General features: G+C 57.0%; 2 protein-coding genes across 5 annotated transcripts in view; one reads left to right on the top strand and one right to left on the bottom strand.

Annotated features, from left to right (window-relative positions):
• Positions 1-3,726, top strand: part of FAM222B (family with sequence similarity 222 member B) — an 87,095-nt gene extending 83,369 nt beyond the window's left edge. For all 4 annotated transcript variants that reach the window (XM_008271021.4, XM_002718918.5, XM_051825414.2 and 1 more), the window contains exon 3: positions 1,202-3,726. In XM_008271021.4, coding sequence (XP_008269243.1) covers positions 1,202-2,811 — 1,610 coding nt within the window. In that variant the 3' untranslated portion in view covers positions 2,812-3,726. The remainder of the gene's footprint in view (positions 1-1,201) is intronic.
• Positions 3,727-7,680: 3,954 nt separating this feature from the next.
• TRAF4 (TNF receptor associated factor 4) lies at positions 7,681-13,711 on the bottom strand. Its single transcript, XM_002718919.5, has 7 exons — positions 13,117-13,711; positions 10,357-10,408; positions 9,729-9,833; positions 9,497-9,658; positions 9,256-9,417; positions 9,008-9,163; positions 7,681-8,809 (listed from the first exon to the last, which is right to left on the bottom strand). Exons 1-7 carry the CDS (start codon positions 13,257-13,259, stop codon positions 8,177-8,179), a joined length of 1,413 nt encoding a protein of 470 aa, XP_002718965.1. The 5' UTR covers positions 13,260-13,711; the 3' UTR covers positions 7,681-8,176.
• Between the last annotated feature and the right edge of the window lie 123 nt (positions 13,712-13,834).

Here is a 13,834-nt window from a genome sequence, read left to right as displayed (position 1 = left end):
GATGGGAACAAAGAGACTGTTAACATTAATGAGGCACAGTGAGTGGGTATTTCCGCAGCCTCTAGAGGAAGGCAGGTTTTCCTCTTTCTTTTTGGAAAGTGACAGCTGACATGGACCAAATACAGACTATTTTTGGCTCTCGGGACTTAAAATGCTCTGAATCCTTTTTCTTAATTCCCGCTGTCCTGTCATTTGTTATCATCCTCCACTAGCAAATAAATAGAGCCTTTTGATCTTTGCCCAGTCAAGCATAGAATCAACTGTAAACAAAAGTGAACTTGTGACATAGGGACGGGGGAGAGACGTTGGCAGCTTATTCCTGTGCTCCTGAAAAGGAAGCTTCCTGTCTACTGTGCCAAGATTGATACCACCACCCCCCCCAACAGGCCTGGTACTCCAGCTGCCAGGGCACAGGGGAAAGCTGATGCCTCTTTGGCCTCTGCAGCTGAGAAGTCACTCTGGCTGTCCTTGCTTTTAGAGCATCATAGGAAAGGACCTGAGTGGCCACCAAGGGCCCTGACAGGCAGCTCTGCTTAGAACAGGGGTGGGGAAACTTTTTTCAACAGGGCCATTTGGATTTTTTGTGGGCCACACAAAATTATCAGCTTAAAAATTAGCCTGCTGTGGATTTATTGAATTTCGAGTCCTGCCTGTAGTTCCTTGCCCTGGGACTAGACCAAATGATTCTGTGGGCTTTATATGGCCCCATGGGCTGAATATTCCCCACCCCTGCTGTGGAACCTTTAGATCCCAGACCAGCATGGGCAGGTGGGAACTTAGAGTTCCAGGCCCTGCAGTTCTCTGTAGCGGAAGAAGAACTCTTGGTTACTGCTGTGAGAACTAGCATGTTCTGGCTGTGATGTGGAACTTTGAAAGTTGCTTTGCTATTCTGATCTTTACTTTCTCTACTTGTAAACGGGAATCATGATGCTATTTGCCTCCTAAAGCAATAGGAGGATTCGTTAAGATAGCCCCTCGCCTACTTGCCACAGGCCTGGCGTGCTGTGAGGGCTTCCTCAGCTTTAGCAGTGCTTGTTGTGGTGACCGAGGCTGCATCTAGAATGAAGGCCACCAATGACAACATAGCTCTTCCCCCACACCCTGCCACAGGCCCTCGGCAGGGAATCTAGGTGGGCTGGTTGGCTTGGCACTGATGAGCTCCCTCTCCCTCTTTGCTCTCCTTCCCCTTCTCTCTCTCTAGGGGACACTACACAGAAAATGAGAACTGCTCACTATCCTACCCCAGCCGAATTGGACGCGTATGCTAAGAAGGTCGCAAACAACCCACTGACTATAAAAATCTTCCCCAACAGTGTGAAGGTTCCCCAGCGGAAACACGTTCGTCGTACTGTGAACGGCCTCGACACATCAGCCCAGCGCTACAGCCCCTACCCGACTCAGGCTGCCACCAAGGCAGGCCTGCTTGCCATTGTCAAAGTGCCAGCCAAAAGCATACTCAAGGACTTTGACGGCACCCGAGCCCGATTGCTCCCTGAGGCCATCATGAACCCCCCAGTGGCACCCTATGCTACTGTGGCACCCAGCACTTTAGCTCATCCCCAGGCCCAGGCTCTGGCCCGCCAGCAGGCCCTGCAGCATGCACAGACCCTGGCCCATGCCCCTCCCCAGACGCTGCAGCACCCTCAGGGTATCCCACCACCCCAGGCACTGTCCCACCCTCAGAGCCTCCAACAGCCTCAGGGTCTGGGCCACCCTCAGCCCATGGCCCAAACCCAGGGCTTGGTTCACCCTCAGGCCCTGGCTCACCAGGGTCTCCAGCACCCCCCCAACCCCTTGCTGCATGGAGGCCGGAAGATGCCAGACTCAGATGCGCCCCCAAATGTGACCGTGTCTACCTCAACTATTCCCCTTTCGATGGCGGCCACCCTGCAGCACAGCCAGCCCCCGGACCTGAGCAGCATCGTGCACCAGATCAACCAGTTTTGCCAGACGAGGGCAGGCATCAGCACTACCTCAGTGTGTGAGGGCCAGATCGCCAACCCCAGCCCCATTAGTCGCAGTCTGCTCATCAATGCAAGCACTCGGGTGTCGACCCACAGCGTCCCCACACCAATGCCTTCATGTGTGGTCAATCCCATGGAGCACACGCATGCGGCCACAGCTGCATTGCCTACCACAGGCCCTGTCAACCTGCCCACAGGCATCTCTCGAGCCCCCACTGGCTACACTAGCGACCTCAAGCCAGTCGCCTGGAACCAGCACCAGCTGGCCCACCTACAACAGATGTGCAGCGAGGCTGGTGGGACACCAGCCCCTGGCCTAACAGGCAAGCATGCAGCAGGACGCGAGTTGGCAGGGCCTGGCTTTGTGGGCAAGGCCCCTGCCTACCCGCAGGAACTCTGCCTGGCACAGTCCTTTCATCTGAAGCCACCCCTGGAGAAGCCGACCCCATCCCCACCAGTCAACGGCCTGGCTGCCCCACTGGCCTACCCCAATGGTCACTATTTCCAACCCCTGTGGAACAACATTCTGCCCACTCCCAATAGCGACAGCTCGGGGTCTCAGGACCTCGCCATGCCATTCCACAGTGGGCAGCCCACGGGTGCACCCCTCGACTGTGCAGCAGCAGCCTCTGGGGCCCACTACCGAGCAGGGACTGGGGGTGGGCCAGTGGCAAGCCAGAACAGCTTGATGCAAACAGTGGATTACCTAAGCGGGGATTTCCAGCAGGCCTGCTTCCGAGAACAGAGCCTGGCCATGCTGAGCAAGGCCCAGCGAGCCCCTGGCAGCCGAGCCCCTGATCCCACAGATGGTCGGAGTCTTCATATTCAGCACCCAGGGTATAGATAGGAAGCCCCGGTGTCCTCTACAAGCAACACACCATACATCACCCTCCTAGGTTTAGTCTTACTTTTAAATAACTGGATAGTTTCAAAGTTTCACTGCTCCAATGTGATCACTCCTAGATGTCTGGGAAAGGGAATTTGGTGGGATATAATTGAGGACGGAAAAGGGGTCCTCTCATCCTCCCCTCTGGCAACTTTCTGTTTTTATGTTAGAACCTAACCACAAACCCTGATTTTTCTCTCTGTTCCCTGCCTGTCCCCTCACCTTGACCATTTTGACCAACCTCCTCCCATCTTCCCGAACCTCTCTGTTTTCCTTAGGACTGAAGTGTAGGCTAAGGGAAAGGCCCTAGGTGACATAGCCGTAGGTACCCGGGCCCCTGAGCTAGGCCTCTCCCTGTCTCTTTGGGACTAAGAAGCCAGACTTTCCAAGTGCTCTGGAAGCGAATTCTTTATTTGCCCAACGATCTTAAAATCAAAATTGACCCATTATTTACTTCCTCCCTGCTCCTTTCCATTCCTCAAGGCTTTGTTTTGTATCCACATTGATCCCGGAGCCTCTACGCTGTTCCTCACCACGCTGGACCACAAGGGCATCCTGCAGGTATTTGGCCATAGCCTTGAGACATGGGGGGAAAGTCTATCTTTATATTGACGTCTTGGTCCCTGACTCCCCTTTCCAGATGTGGGCAAGAAGTGCATGCCCAACTTGCTCTTGCCTTTGTCCTAACTTACCTGCTGCCCTCATCCCTTACCCTTCCTTTCTCCCTCTAAAACAAAAAAACAAAGAAACAAAAAAATAAAATAAAAATAAAAATAAAAAAAAAAACACAAAAACCCTACACTTACTTGAGGAATTAGGTAGATGAGGGATGATCACATTGGAGTTTGGAATTAAAAACACCAAAAAAAAAAAAAAGTTAAAATACATTTGGTTCTCTCTACACTGGCTAAGAATATTGCTCTACACTGTAAGTTTTAAATGTCATGTTTCTGTATGAATGTAGTGTGGGTTTGAGTAGCATTGTGTATGAGTGGCCACAGGTACATTCGCTCTCTAGTCACCTCCCTTTGCAGCCCCTCAGTTTAATGGAGAAAGAAAGAAAAAAAAAAAACACAAAGCCTTAAGCTCTTTGAATTTTTCCTTCACCAAATGAGCATGGTTCTAACAGCTGGAGGCCGGCCTCTATTGGACACAGCCCCTCCCACCCCTGCCTGTTCTTAGCGCATACTCTCATCCACCCACTCCATGCTCAACACGTCTCATTCCCAGGTGGCACGTAGTTGACTAGAAATTTAACGCTTTTCTGTAACTCTAAATTTAGATTATGTTTTATTGTAAATTTTTGCACCCATCTCTGTTAAAGATGCACAGTTCGGCTTTTTTTTTTTTTTTTTTTTTTAAACCAAGTGAGCCCTTACCGTTCCTCTTGTCTCTGGGGAATGTGAACTGATGTTCTTATTTAAGATTCTGGGTTGTGTTTTCTATCCACTGTTCTTTAGCCAGAAAGCCTAGTGATCTGAAGCAGTGTGACTGAAGACCAGTTTTTAAATTATATGTTGGCAAGTTGCCTTATATTTAAAAACAAAAAAAGGGAAAAAAATGCCTGATTGTGTTATGCCAAATGATAGCAACATGAAATCCTAATTTATTGTTCCTTATTGTTTTCTTGCCGTCTGTGGTCACTGGTACCTCCTTGCCCTAAGCCCACAGAAGCACCTGCAGCCTCTGGCACAATGCCTCTGCCAAGGTGTTGGCCACCGTCTCACCCAGGGCCCCCTGCCCATCCCTACTTCTCTGAGTCAAGGAGCACCACTGTCTCCCCTGAACCCGTGCTTGATCTCCATACCAGATATTGCTGTGATCCCCCCCCCCCCCCAGCGCCTCTCCCCAAAAGGTGAGCTGCCATTTTAGGAAATCGGACCAGACACCGGCTTGGGGCTTTCAAACAACCTCAAACCCATCTCTTCCTGTGCAGGGGTGCAAATCTCTGAAGCTAACTCCCACCCCTAGTCTGCATGGAAAAATGTACTGTGATCTCCCTGCCCCCAACTGCCCTCGCCTTTGGTGTGAGATGTTTCCTAGTTCCTGAGTCCCTCTGCCCCTCTGCCAGCCAACCCCCAACCAGCAATAAGGGTCCAAGCCAGGGCCTCCTGTCCACACTCCCTGCGTCCATCCCACACTGCCCATTGGGGATACCTGGATTCCCCACTCTATCCACACACTGTAGCATTCATTCTCCATCTCTCTCACCTCACCTGTGGTGGTTTATGGGTGCGATGGGGTTTTTAAGATTATTACAAACCAGTAAAAAGAAAAAACTCACCTTTTGACCTTGTCCTATTCGTTTCATGTGAATGTTTGGAGTAATTTTTCTTCTAACAATTTCTGTCACGTCTCATCCTCATTTCTCTAAGGGGCCCCTGTAACCATCCTAGTCAAGAGCCCTTCCCAGTCCACTGTCCCAGGCTAGGTTCTGTGTTGGGTACAGGCACAGGGCTCCAGTTCGGTCAGTGCCTGGGGGAGCCCCGCTGTGCTGCCTGGAGCTCACAGTGGAACTGATGGGTAAGTATGGTTTGCTGCCTCTCCTGGTCCTGCCACTTGGACTCAGTGCCTCACTGAGAAATGAGGACCCAGTTTGCTAATGAGCCGACTACAACCACAGGCCTCCCCCTTTTTCCACCTCCAGTGCTTTGGAATCCTGAGTGCCTCTGACAGATGTGCAGTATTTCATATGCAACATGAAAACTCATTTTCTCATGCATTCCCCTCTTTTGTCAGCAAGGGGGGAACCCCCAAGAGCTCTCTTCTTCAGTTACCCTCCTCCTTGTCTGCTGATTGGGTTTGAGCTAAGATGTGGTGGGAGAGATTCCACAGAATCTGGGATTCAGGGAAGGTGGAATCTGGCCCTGGGTAGCAAGAGTCAGCAGGTGGCTTCCTGAGTGCTGATAGTTCACTCTTCTCTCCTCAGCATGCCCTCCGCTGCGGGGTGCCCATGTGTGAGAATGCTTTGCCACCTTTGTTCCTCATGCCACCCTGTGAAGGAAGCCACCTCCTGCCTATGTCAGATGAGGCCTGAGGTCAGCCTGGGGTCACAGCACTAGAGGGTAGAGGGGTGAGCCCAGCTTCCCCTCAAGTCAGATTCTTGGGCCGAAGTAGGTGCTTGATGAGTCCAGCTTACAGTTTGGTGCAGAAACTGCCCTGAGTTCTGCAAAGCAGAATGGAGGGCCAGGCCTGCCAGGTGGGCTGAGAATGGGGCTGACTAGAACTGCATTGCACACAACTTGAGGCGGCACCATGTGTTCTGTATGCACGTAGCCTGTAGGATCAGGGGAGTTTTATCCAGGCTGTCCAGCTCCATTGAGATGCTGGAAGGGTGGTTGCACCTGTTACTTGAAGGCATTTCTCCTGCTCTCTGTGGGGGCCCATGGTTTTCCCTACTAGTTTCTGGGCATCATTGTATGATGGGGACATTTCCATTCTCAGGTGGGCAGTCAGGGCCCTATGTCTTCCCCTAGAGCAAGGACCCTATGGTCCCAGGCTGGCTGGCTGATGGCCAGTCCTGTCACCTAATAATTCATCTCAGCCTTGATGTGGAAGGAAAGAACTACAGCCCTTGGACTTTGCTTCACTAGGGAAGTTCCCATACCCTGGGCCTCTTCTCAGGGCTAGCTGAGAGGAGTACAGCACTTTATGCTGACTGGTTCATTTAATCGTTACTGCAGTCTAGGTAGTGAGCAATATTCATTTTACCTGTGAGGGTTATTTGCCCCGTTGTAGCTAAGTAGCTTGCCAAAAGCAAGAGTAAAGACCCAGACCCAAATCTCTTGCCAAATAGAGGATGCTAGCCTCTAGGGATTGCTGGCATTTAAAACAGCCCAGACCCTGCCCAAAACCAGCAGAAGGATCACTGATAAGCCAGTTCAGTTCTTGGTTCTCAGCTGATTGATGTATGTACAGAAAGCAGAAGAGCTAGGGATGAAAAAGATGGAAAAATCCCAAGTAAGAGCATTGTAAAAAGGGGAAGGCAGGTACTTGGCCTAGTGATTAAGCCATCACCCTTCCCATACTGAGTGCCTGGGTTCAAGTCTTGACTCTGCTTCCCATTCCAGTTTCCTACTAATGTGCACTCCAGGTAACAGCACAAATACTTGGGTCCCTATCATTCACATGGGACCCCCGGATGGAGTTACTCCCTCCTGGCTTCAGCCTGGCCCAGCCCTGGGTGTTGCGAGCATTTGGGGAGTGAACCTACAAGTGGGAGCTGTGTGTCTCAGATAAAAATGTAAACACTTTGTGGAAAAGCAGAATTAAGAAATGATTATTTTGGTGCAAAATTTAATGCATGTGGTGTCTTCAAAGAGTCCATGGGACATGCCTGTTTCGAAAAAATTGGACTCCAAAATATTCCGCACCAAAATACACATTTCCCCAGGGCTTTGGAGTTCCTTAAGCACTTTTAACTCTGCCAGGAACATGCATGATTTCATTAACTTCAGTACAGCCCATTAAGATTGGCCCTTTTATTATGGTGATAAAAGGTATTTCACTCAACTATTGTATTAGATGAAGTACTGCACACAAAGGGCTTAGCAGTGTATCTTCCCAAGAAACTACAACAAGTGGTAGCTATTACCATTAGACCGAAACCTGCCAAGGCAAAGGTGGTAGTCTGGACGAGTCTGGGTTCAGGACCTGTACCCCCTTCATCTCGCCACCAGAGGGCAGCAGCAGGCGGCTGTAGTTCCCTCGGCATCCACGAGAGGGCGGTTCCCGCCGGCAAATGATCCTGAGGGCTGGCAGCACCAGCTTTTCTCTGATCCTTTGCCTTCCGGGCCCTAACCAACCCAGATGAGTCAGGCTGGAACGAAGTTAATAAATACAATCCAAGATTTATTAAAAATCAGGGCTCCCCTGCTGTGCCCTCCTGGTACTAAGGAAATAAATAACCAGAAGGGGCACAGCCAGGGAGGAGAAATCTGATCTCAAGACAGATTGTTTTAACAGCCCCCCCTCCCCTTCCCAACTCCCACCTCCCCCCTATGGCTCTTGGGATATAGCACCTGAGCAGGCACCCCAGTCCAGATAGTGTGGCTGGCACCAAGGCGTGTCTGCCCTGCCCAGGAGAGGAGACAGGCCCTTGGATCACATTTCCAGCCCTTAATGATCCAAGACCTGCTCCGCCCAGGGCCCAGGGCTGAAGCACCAATTGGAGGCACCTGAGGGTGGTGGCGGGGAGACTGGGTAACAGAACCTAGGCAGCAGAAGCAGCTGAAAGAGGGTCCGGCCCCCTCTCCAGAGTCAGCCAACGTCTGGCTGAGGTGACCGCCCATCCCCCTCTCCCCTAGAGCCCCTGCTGGCTCTGCGCTCAGCTGAGGATCTTCCTGGGAAGTTCAACAGAGGCACGGATGAAGACGGCATCATCTCGCACATAGTTCCGCTTTCGGATATCCTGGTGGGAGATGAATTTGGGGTACCCAAAGCCCAGAGAGCTCTCATCCAGAGAGCCACGCCATGTGCCTGGCTTTTGGAAGTTCTTCCAGTTTGGGTCAGGGTGGAAGGTCTCAGTGACGTGCTGTGGCTTAGCCAGCCCAGGGTCGCTCTGATCCAGCAGGGAGAAGGTGACACGGCGGGCAAAGGGCCACTCAAGGAGATTGTCAAAGGCACCCGGCAGTACGCGGATGTAGAGGGAGAGATGTGTGCCCTCACCACTGCCGTTGCCATTGAGGAACGCAGACACCTGCAGCTTGTAGCCGTACTTATGGGTGTAGAAGGCTGGGCTGAAGCACTCAAGGTTCGGCTTGGCCTTGGCCTCCTGCAGCCGCCGCCCATAGCTGCCAATCTTCCAGATGAGCACACCGTCGCTGCCCACAGACAGCTCCTCAAGCTCTCGCCGCAGCTCCTGCAGCTCCTGCCGTTGCCGGCTCACCAGGGCACACATCATGGCCAGATGTGGCTTCACACTCTCCTCCACGTGTCGCGCCATCGCCAGCTTAGGGCACTGTTGGCAAAGCCCCAGGCCGTGGAAGAAGGGAAGAGAGTTATCAATAGGGGAAGGCCCAGAGAGAGGTAGGTGTGCACCCAGGGCGACAGGCAGCTGGCTGTCGGTGAGGAAGACAGGGTGCCAGGAAGCTCAGCCTCCCTCTAGGGGCTGCCGGGTCAAAGCGGGGCTGGATGGGAGGGAGAAGGGGCACCTCACCCTGTGCTTGCAGCCGGAGTCTTTGAACGGGCACAGCACCAAGGCGGTGCTGCAGCTGTCCTTCAGATGGCCTGGCAGGTCCTCCCGGGCCACGGTGCCCACACCACACTGGTTGGGGCAGGGCACAGGCAGCCGTGGGCACTGGTATTGGTGGCTCTGGGGCCGGAAGCAGAGGCGCAGCGGTCAACAGCCTGACTCCCCATCTCCTGCCCCACAGCCCGCAGCCCACAGCTCAGGAAGGCCCTCACCTGGATGGTATCAAAGACAAACTCCTTGGTGCAGTAGGTGCAAGGCTGGGTGCGCTTGGGGCACTCAGAGGTGGCATGCTGGGCCAGCAGCCGCCGCATCATGCGGGAGCCGCACTTGTTCTCACAGTATACGCTCTCTTGGGGGCACATGCCCTCGTGGCTCTGGAAATGCCACAGGGAGGGGCTGAGTTCAGGGCTGCCTGGGCCCACCTATCCCCCCTCTCCCCCAGGCCCCACCTACCTCATAGGCCTCTCCACTGAAGTCGCAGCCACAAAACTCGCACTTGAGGCGCCGCTTGGGGCAGTCGTGCTGCAAGTGCGCAGGCAGATCGCGGCGGCTCAGCTTGGCGGGGCAGCGATTGGGGCAGGCAACTACATTGAAGCTGCAGGTATTCAGGTGGCCCTGAGCAAAGGGCTGCAGTTAGTGCCTGCTCAGGGGAGGGGTGGTCCTAGCCCCTTCACCAGAGCCTCACCTGTAGGTGGCGCAGTGGCCCACTCCAGCGGCAGCCCTCCTCACTGTGGATGCAGCGGATCGGCAGGCCCAACACCTGGACTTCCAGCTCTGGGTCTGGGTAGATCTGGGGGAACTGGCCAGCATCAGAGTCCGCTGCTGTCCACAACTCCCTCCACAGCCCCCGTTTGGCTGTCTCGAGTCTATTTGCCACTCGGAACGCAGGGATGAAGCACACAGCAGGTGGTACGTGCAGTGGTGCTGGATCCCCGCATCACCAGTGTGACCCTGGAGAGGCGGCCCCCCCACCCCCACGTCTCTCACAATCCTCTATTTGCTTCCTCTTGGTAGAGAGATCCTGGCCCTCAGCCACAGGTCTGGCTTGCCACAGGAAGGGGAGGGGGCACTTCTTGTGGGCACAGAACAGCTCTATGCACCCCCACAGGCTGGGCACCATGCCTGCCCTCCAGGGCCAACATGGGCCTTCGTCTGCAAACTGGCCTGGTAGGAGGGAACAGGCTACCTTTGTGGGGGCTCCCGATCCCCAGGCTCTGGGTTGACATTGGCCCAGAGCCTGCTGGCTGCCAGCCTCCAGCCTCCACCAAGGGCAACAGCCTGTACCTGGCATCTGCCTAGCAGTGTGGACTCACCTTGGCATAGTCTAGAGGAAGTTGGTCCTCAGGGCATTTGAAGACTCCTTCACTGGAAGGGGGAGAGTGCAAGGTCAAGGCTCTTGGTCTTAAGAAGGGAGAGCCCTGGGCCCCACGCCGGAGACCAAGGCAGCCTCCCTCCCTCGCCAGACTGCTTCCCAGCTAGCCCCAGCTTAGACAAAAAGGCAAGGAGAGACCCCAGGACCCCAGCCCCTGTCCTGGGAAGGGGGGATTCTGGGGCCAGTGGAGGCAGAGACAGCTGCCTCAGACAGCATTTGCTCAACAGGTGGCAGCTGGCACCCCCTCCCCCAGGATGGCAGCTGGACTGGAAAAGGCACGGGCTGCCCAGCTACCCCTCCTCCTAGGGGTGTTCCCATTGGCTTGTGCTGCAAGCTGATGGGAGGGTGAACAGGATAGGCTGAGACTAAGTGCCAGGACCGCCCAGCACCCATGAAGCTCCTGGGCTAAGAACCAGGGCAAAGGTCAACTTGGGGCCACCTTACCACCTCTCCCCTACCTTCTTAGGGTGTTACTTAAAGGAGAGAAAAGGCATGCTGCCTGGCACTGTTTACATTCCCACCCAGTCCTCAGCGCCTGCCTGAGAGGTGAGCAGGGCTGAAACGTCCCCATTTTAAAGGTGTACCCAAAGAGGCTCACAGGGCACGCAGCACCTGGATATGTCTCACTGCACAGCCGACCATACAGCACCCAGAAGAGACCCAGGGGCAGGAGATGTCTGGGCAGGCACAGCCAGTGTGCTCACTGCAGGACAGGCTTCTAAAGCTTGTTGACCCTGCCCGCCGGCCGGTGGCCCTCCTTCTCTGCCAATCCCTGACTGGCTGACAGCACCAAGGAGCCTGGTGCATGCTGCCTCCTGCCAGCATGCCCTTGGTGACCCCAGCCAGGACCAGTCCCACGTGCCTGATACGGCCCAGGCAGGGCGAGGGCTGACCTGGCAGGACTGCAGGCCCTTGGGCATGGGATTCCTGCCGGGTCTGAGGCAGGTAGGTCGGAGGCAAGCAGGGGCCACGTGGCTTGGTTGGCATTTCTCAGGGCCTTGGACAGCCCATGCCGCAGGTATCCAACGGGTGCATGCACCCACCTCCTCCATGACCCCACCAGTGCCAAGAACAATGCATGCCTAGGCACTGAAGGGGTGTGCCATGCCCAGGGGGCAAAGCAGCCTTCTGGGATCAACCTGAGTAACAGCCCTGGCAGAAGTGGGGAAGAGGGGTGGGAGGGGAGGGTGGTCCACTTGGCTGCTTCAGGAATGTGCTGACTTAGCTGTTTTGGAGACAGGGAGGAGACTGAGGCAAGCCCCTGGGCTTCAAAACAGCAGCTTCCCGTACAGCTCGGGCCCAGCCAGGATAAAGACTCACTGAGGGAAATGGACCCGAGCCTGCCGGGTGGGGGTGACCAAGCCGGACCCAGCCGGCCCAACCACCTCGTCGCTCCAGAGGCCGCCGCAGCAGAGCTCGGGTGCTGCGGGCGGTGGAGGCAGCCGCAGAGGCTGCTCCAGTCAGTGCCGGAGGCCCAGGCCCAGGGGGGAAGACAGGATGGGGGGAGGGGGCTGCGGGAGAGGAAGAGGGGATTTCCGGGAGGGGGAGGGGCAGAAGCAGCGGTGAGGCGCTGAGGAGGGAAAGGGGCCTGACAGCCCCTCCCTCGCTCTTTCCCGAGGCTGTCAGGGTGGGTCAGCTGGGGGGGGGGGGGGCTCAGCTGGTCTCATCTGGAAACCAGAGGGCCAGGGAAGGGCAGTGGCGGAGACAATGGGCCGTGTGTCTGTAGCGGAGTGAAGTGTGTACAGTGCAGGGAGGAGGGGCCGCACAGCAGCAGCCCGTGCGGGAGCATCTGTGAGGGCAGGAGCCCAGGCTTCGGCACGGAAAACAAAGGGCCTGCTGAGGTTTCCGCCAGCCCGAGGAGCAGGGTGCAGCCTCCAGACAGCGGCCGGCCCGGCCCCCCGCCTCCGGGCCACGACCTCCCCGACCGTGGGCGTGGGGGGCTCCTTCAACTGCCGATCGCCATCCGGGGAAGCCGCTCCCAGAGAGGCCAGGAGGGCTCAAGGCTGCACAGGGAGCCCGGCAGTCTGATGCATACCCAAGAGGCGAGGGCTGAGAGGGCAGGGGGCGTGCGGGAGCAAGCAGCGTTCGAGCCCTGCCTAGGGACAGAGCGACCACCACCCACTGCACCACCACCCCCGGGGCAGCGTGCCTGCTCCGAGGCAGGACGGCAGGTCCAGGCCTCCCTCCATTGTGTGGCCACCAGAAGCCTGGGCCGAAATCCCAGCTCAGCCTGTGCGACCCCGGGCAAGCCGCAGCCATCCCGGGAATTTCTCATCATCTGTGAAATGGGAGAACTATAGCGGGCGTTCTCCGATTAGAGAAGCGCAAACTCCGGCAGCGTGAAGTGCGGCGCGCACGACGGGGTTTCGTGCCTCCCGTCCCCGCAGCAGGATTCAAAGTTCAAGGATGAGGCCGGTCCGGCTCTCAGGTGAGGGGGGGAAGGGCCGGCCAGCAGTCAGGAGAGGAATGTTTGCCGCCCCACCTGGCGCGGGGCCGGTGGGACCCGGCACGCCGCGGACCGGGGACTGGGGTCCTCCCTCTGGGCCTGACGTCACCGCCGGCCCGTGACGTCATGGCGGGCTCCCCTGAGGTCACGGGAACCGTGTCTCAGACAAAGGCCCGGAGGGTCTCCGGCCTGGATCCCTGCCCACGCCGTGTCCACGCCGCCACCGTCCGCCTCCCGCCTCCCCCCGGCCCGCACCTGAGGAACTCCTGTAGGCAGGTGTCGCAGAAGCGGTGGCCGCAGGTAGAAACCTGCACGGGCTCACGCATGGGCTTCCCGCACAATGGGCACAGCAGCCGCCGCTTGGGCTTCTCCAGGAACTTGTAGTCGAAGCCGGGCATGGCGGGCGGGCAGGCCTGCGGCGGGCACGGGCGAGCGGGGCCGGGCACGCGGCGGCCCCACAGCCCGCGCCTCGCTCCGGCCGCGCTCCCGGCTCCGGGCGGCGCCGACTGGCGGCCGCGCTCCGGGCCCGGCCCGCGAGCCCGCCCGCCGGAAGAAGGGGCGGAGCCGAGGCCGCGCGGTCCTAGCGCCCACCGCGCGGGCTCCCGTCTTCGGGGTCCGGCCGCGGCCAGACTCGTCCACTCCCGGAAGCGAGGGCTGGAATGAAGGATCGTGGCTCCGCTTCTCCCCGGAGCTGGGGAAAGGGGCGTGCCCCGCGCTAGGCTGGGGCGGAGGGCCCCAGGGGAGTGCGCGGCGTAGCCAGAGACGACGGGCCGCTCCACAAAGGTTTGCTTCTCCGCAGTCAGCAGCCCGGCCTCAGGGGCCGTGCGCCCCCCAGGGACCCGGGCCCCCAGCTTCCAGGTGCTAAGCAGCTAAGCCTGGCAACCAGATCCGAGGAGCCCGTCCGGGGCGAGGAGGCTGGACTGGGCGCTGGGCCAAAGGAGCCTCTGTCCCAGCCCCCGGCTGCGCCCACATT

Source organism: Oryctolagus cuniculus, chromosome 17 (genome assembly GCF_964237555.1).
Source record: "Oryctolagus cuniculus chromosome 17, mOryCun1.1, whole genome shotgun sequence".
Lineage (NCBI taxonomy): Eukaryota > Metazoa > Chordata > Mammalia > Lagomorpha > Leporidae > Oryctolagus > Oryctolagus cuniculus.
The sequence above is the reverse complement of the archived record's forward strand: the minus strand, read 5'-3'. Positions and strand labels throughout refer to the sequence as shown.

What these genes read in the sequence shown, in the direction of transcription:
- TRAF4 (XM_002718919.5), bottom strand. Translation starts at nt 13,259, where the DNA reads ATGCCCGGCTTCGACTACAAGTTCCTGGAGAAGCCCAAGCGGCGGCTG. An exon ending in TTCCTCTAGACTATGCCAAG is followed by an intron (nt 9,834 to 10,356) that starts GTGAGTCCACAC and finishes CAGTTCCCCCAG; the next exon opens with ATCTACCCAGACCCAGAGCT. An exon ending in TTGTCTTTGATACCATCCAG is followed by an intron (nt 9,164 to 9,255) that starts GTGAGGGCCTTC and finishes TTCCGGCCCCAG; the next exon opens with AGCCACCAATACCAGTGCCC.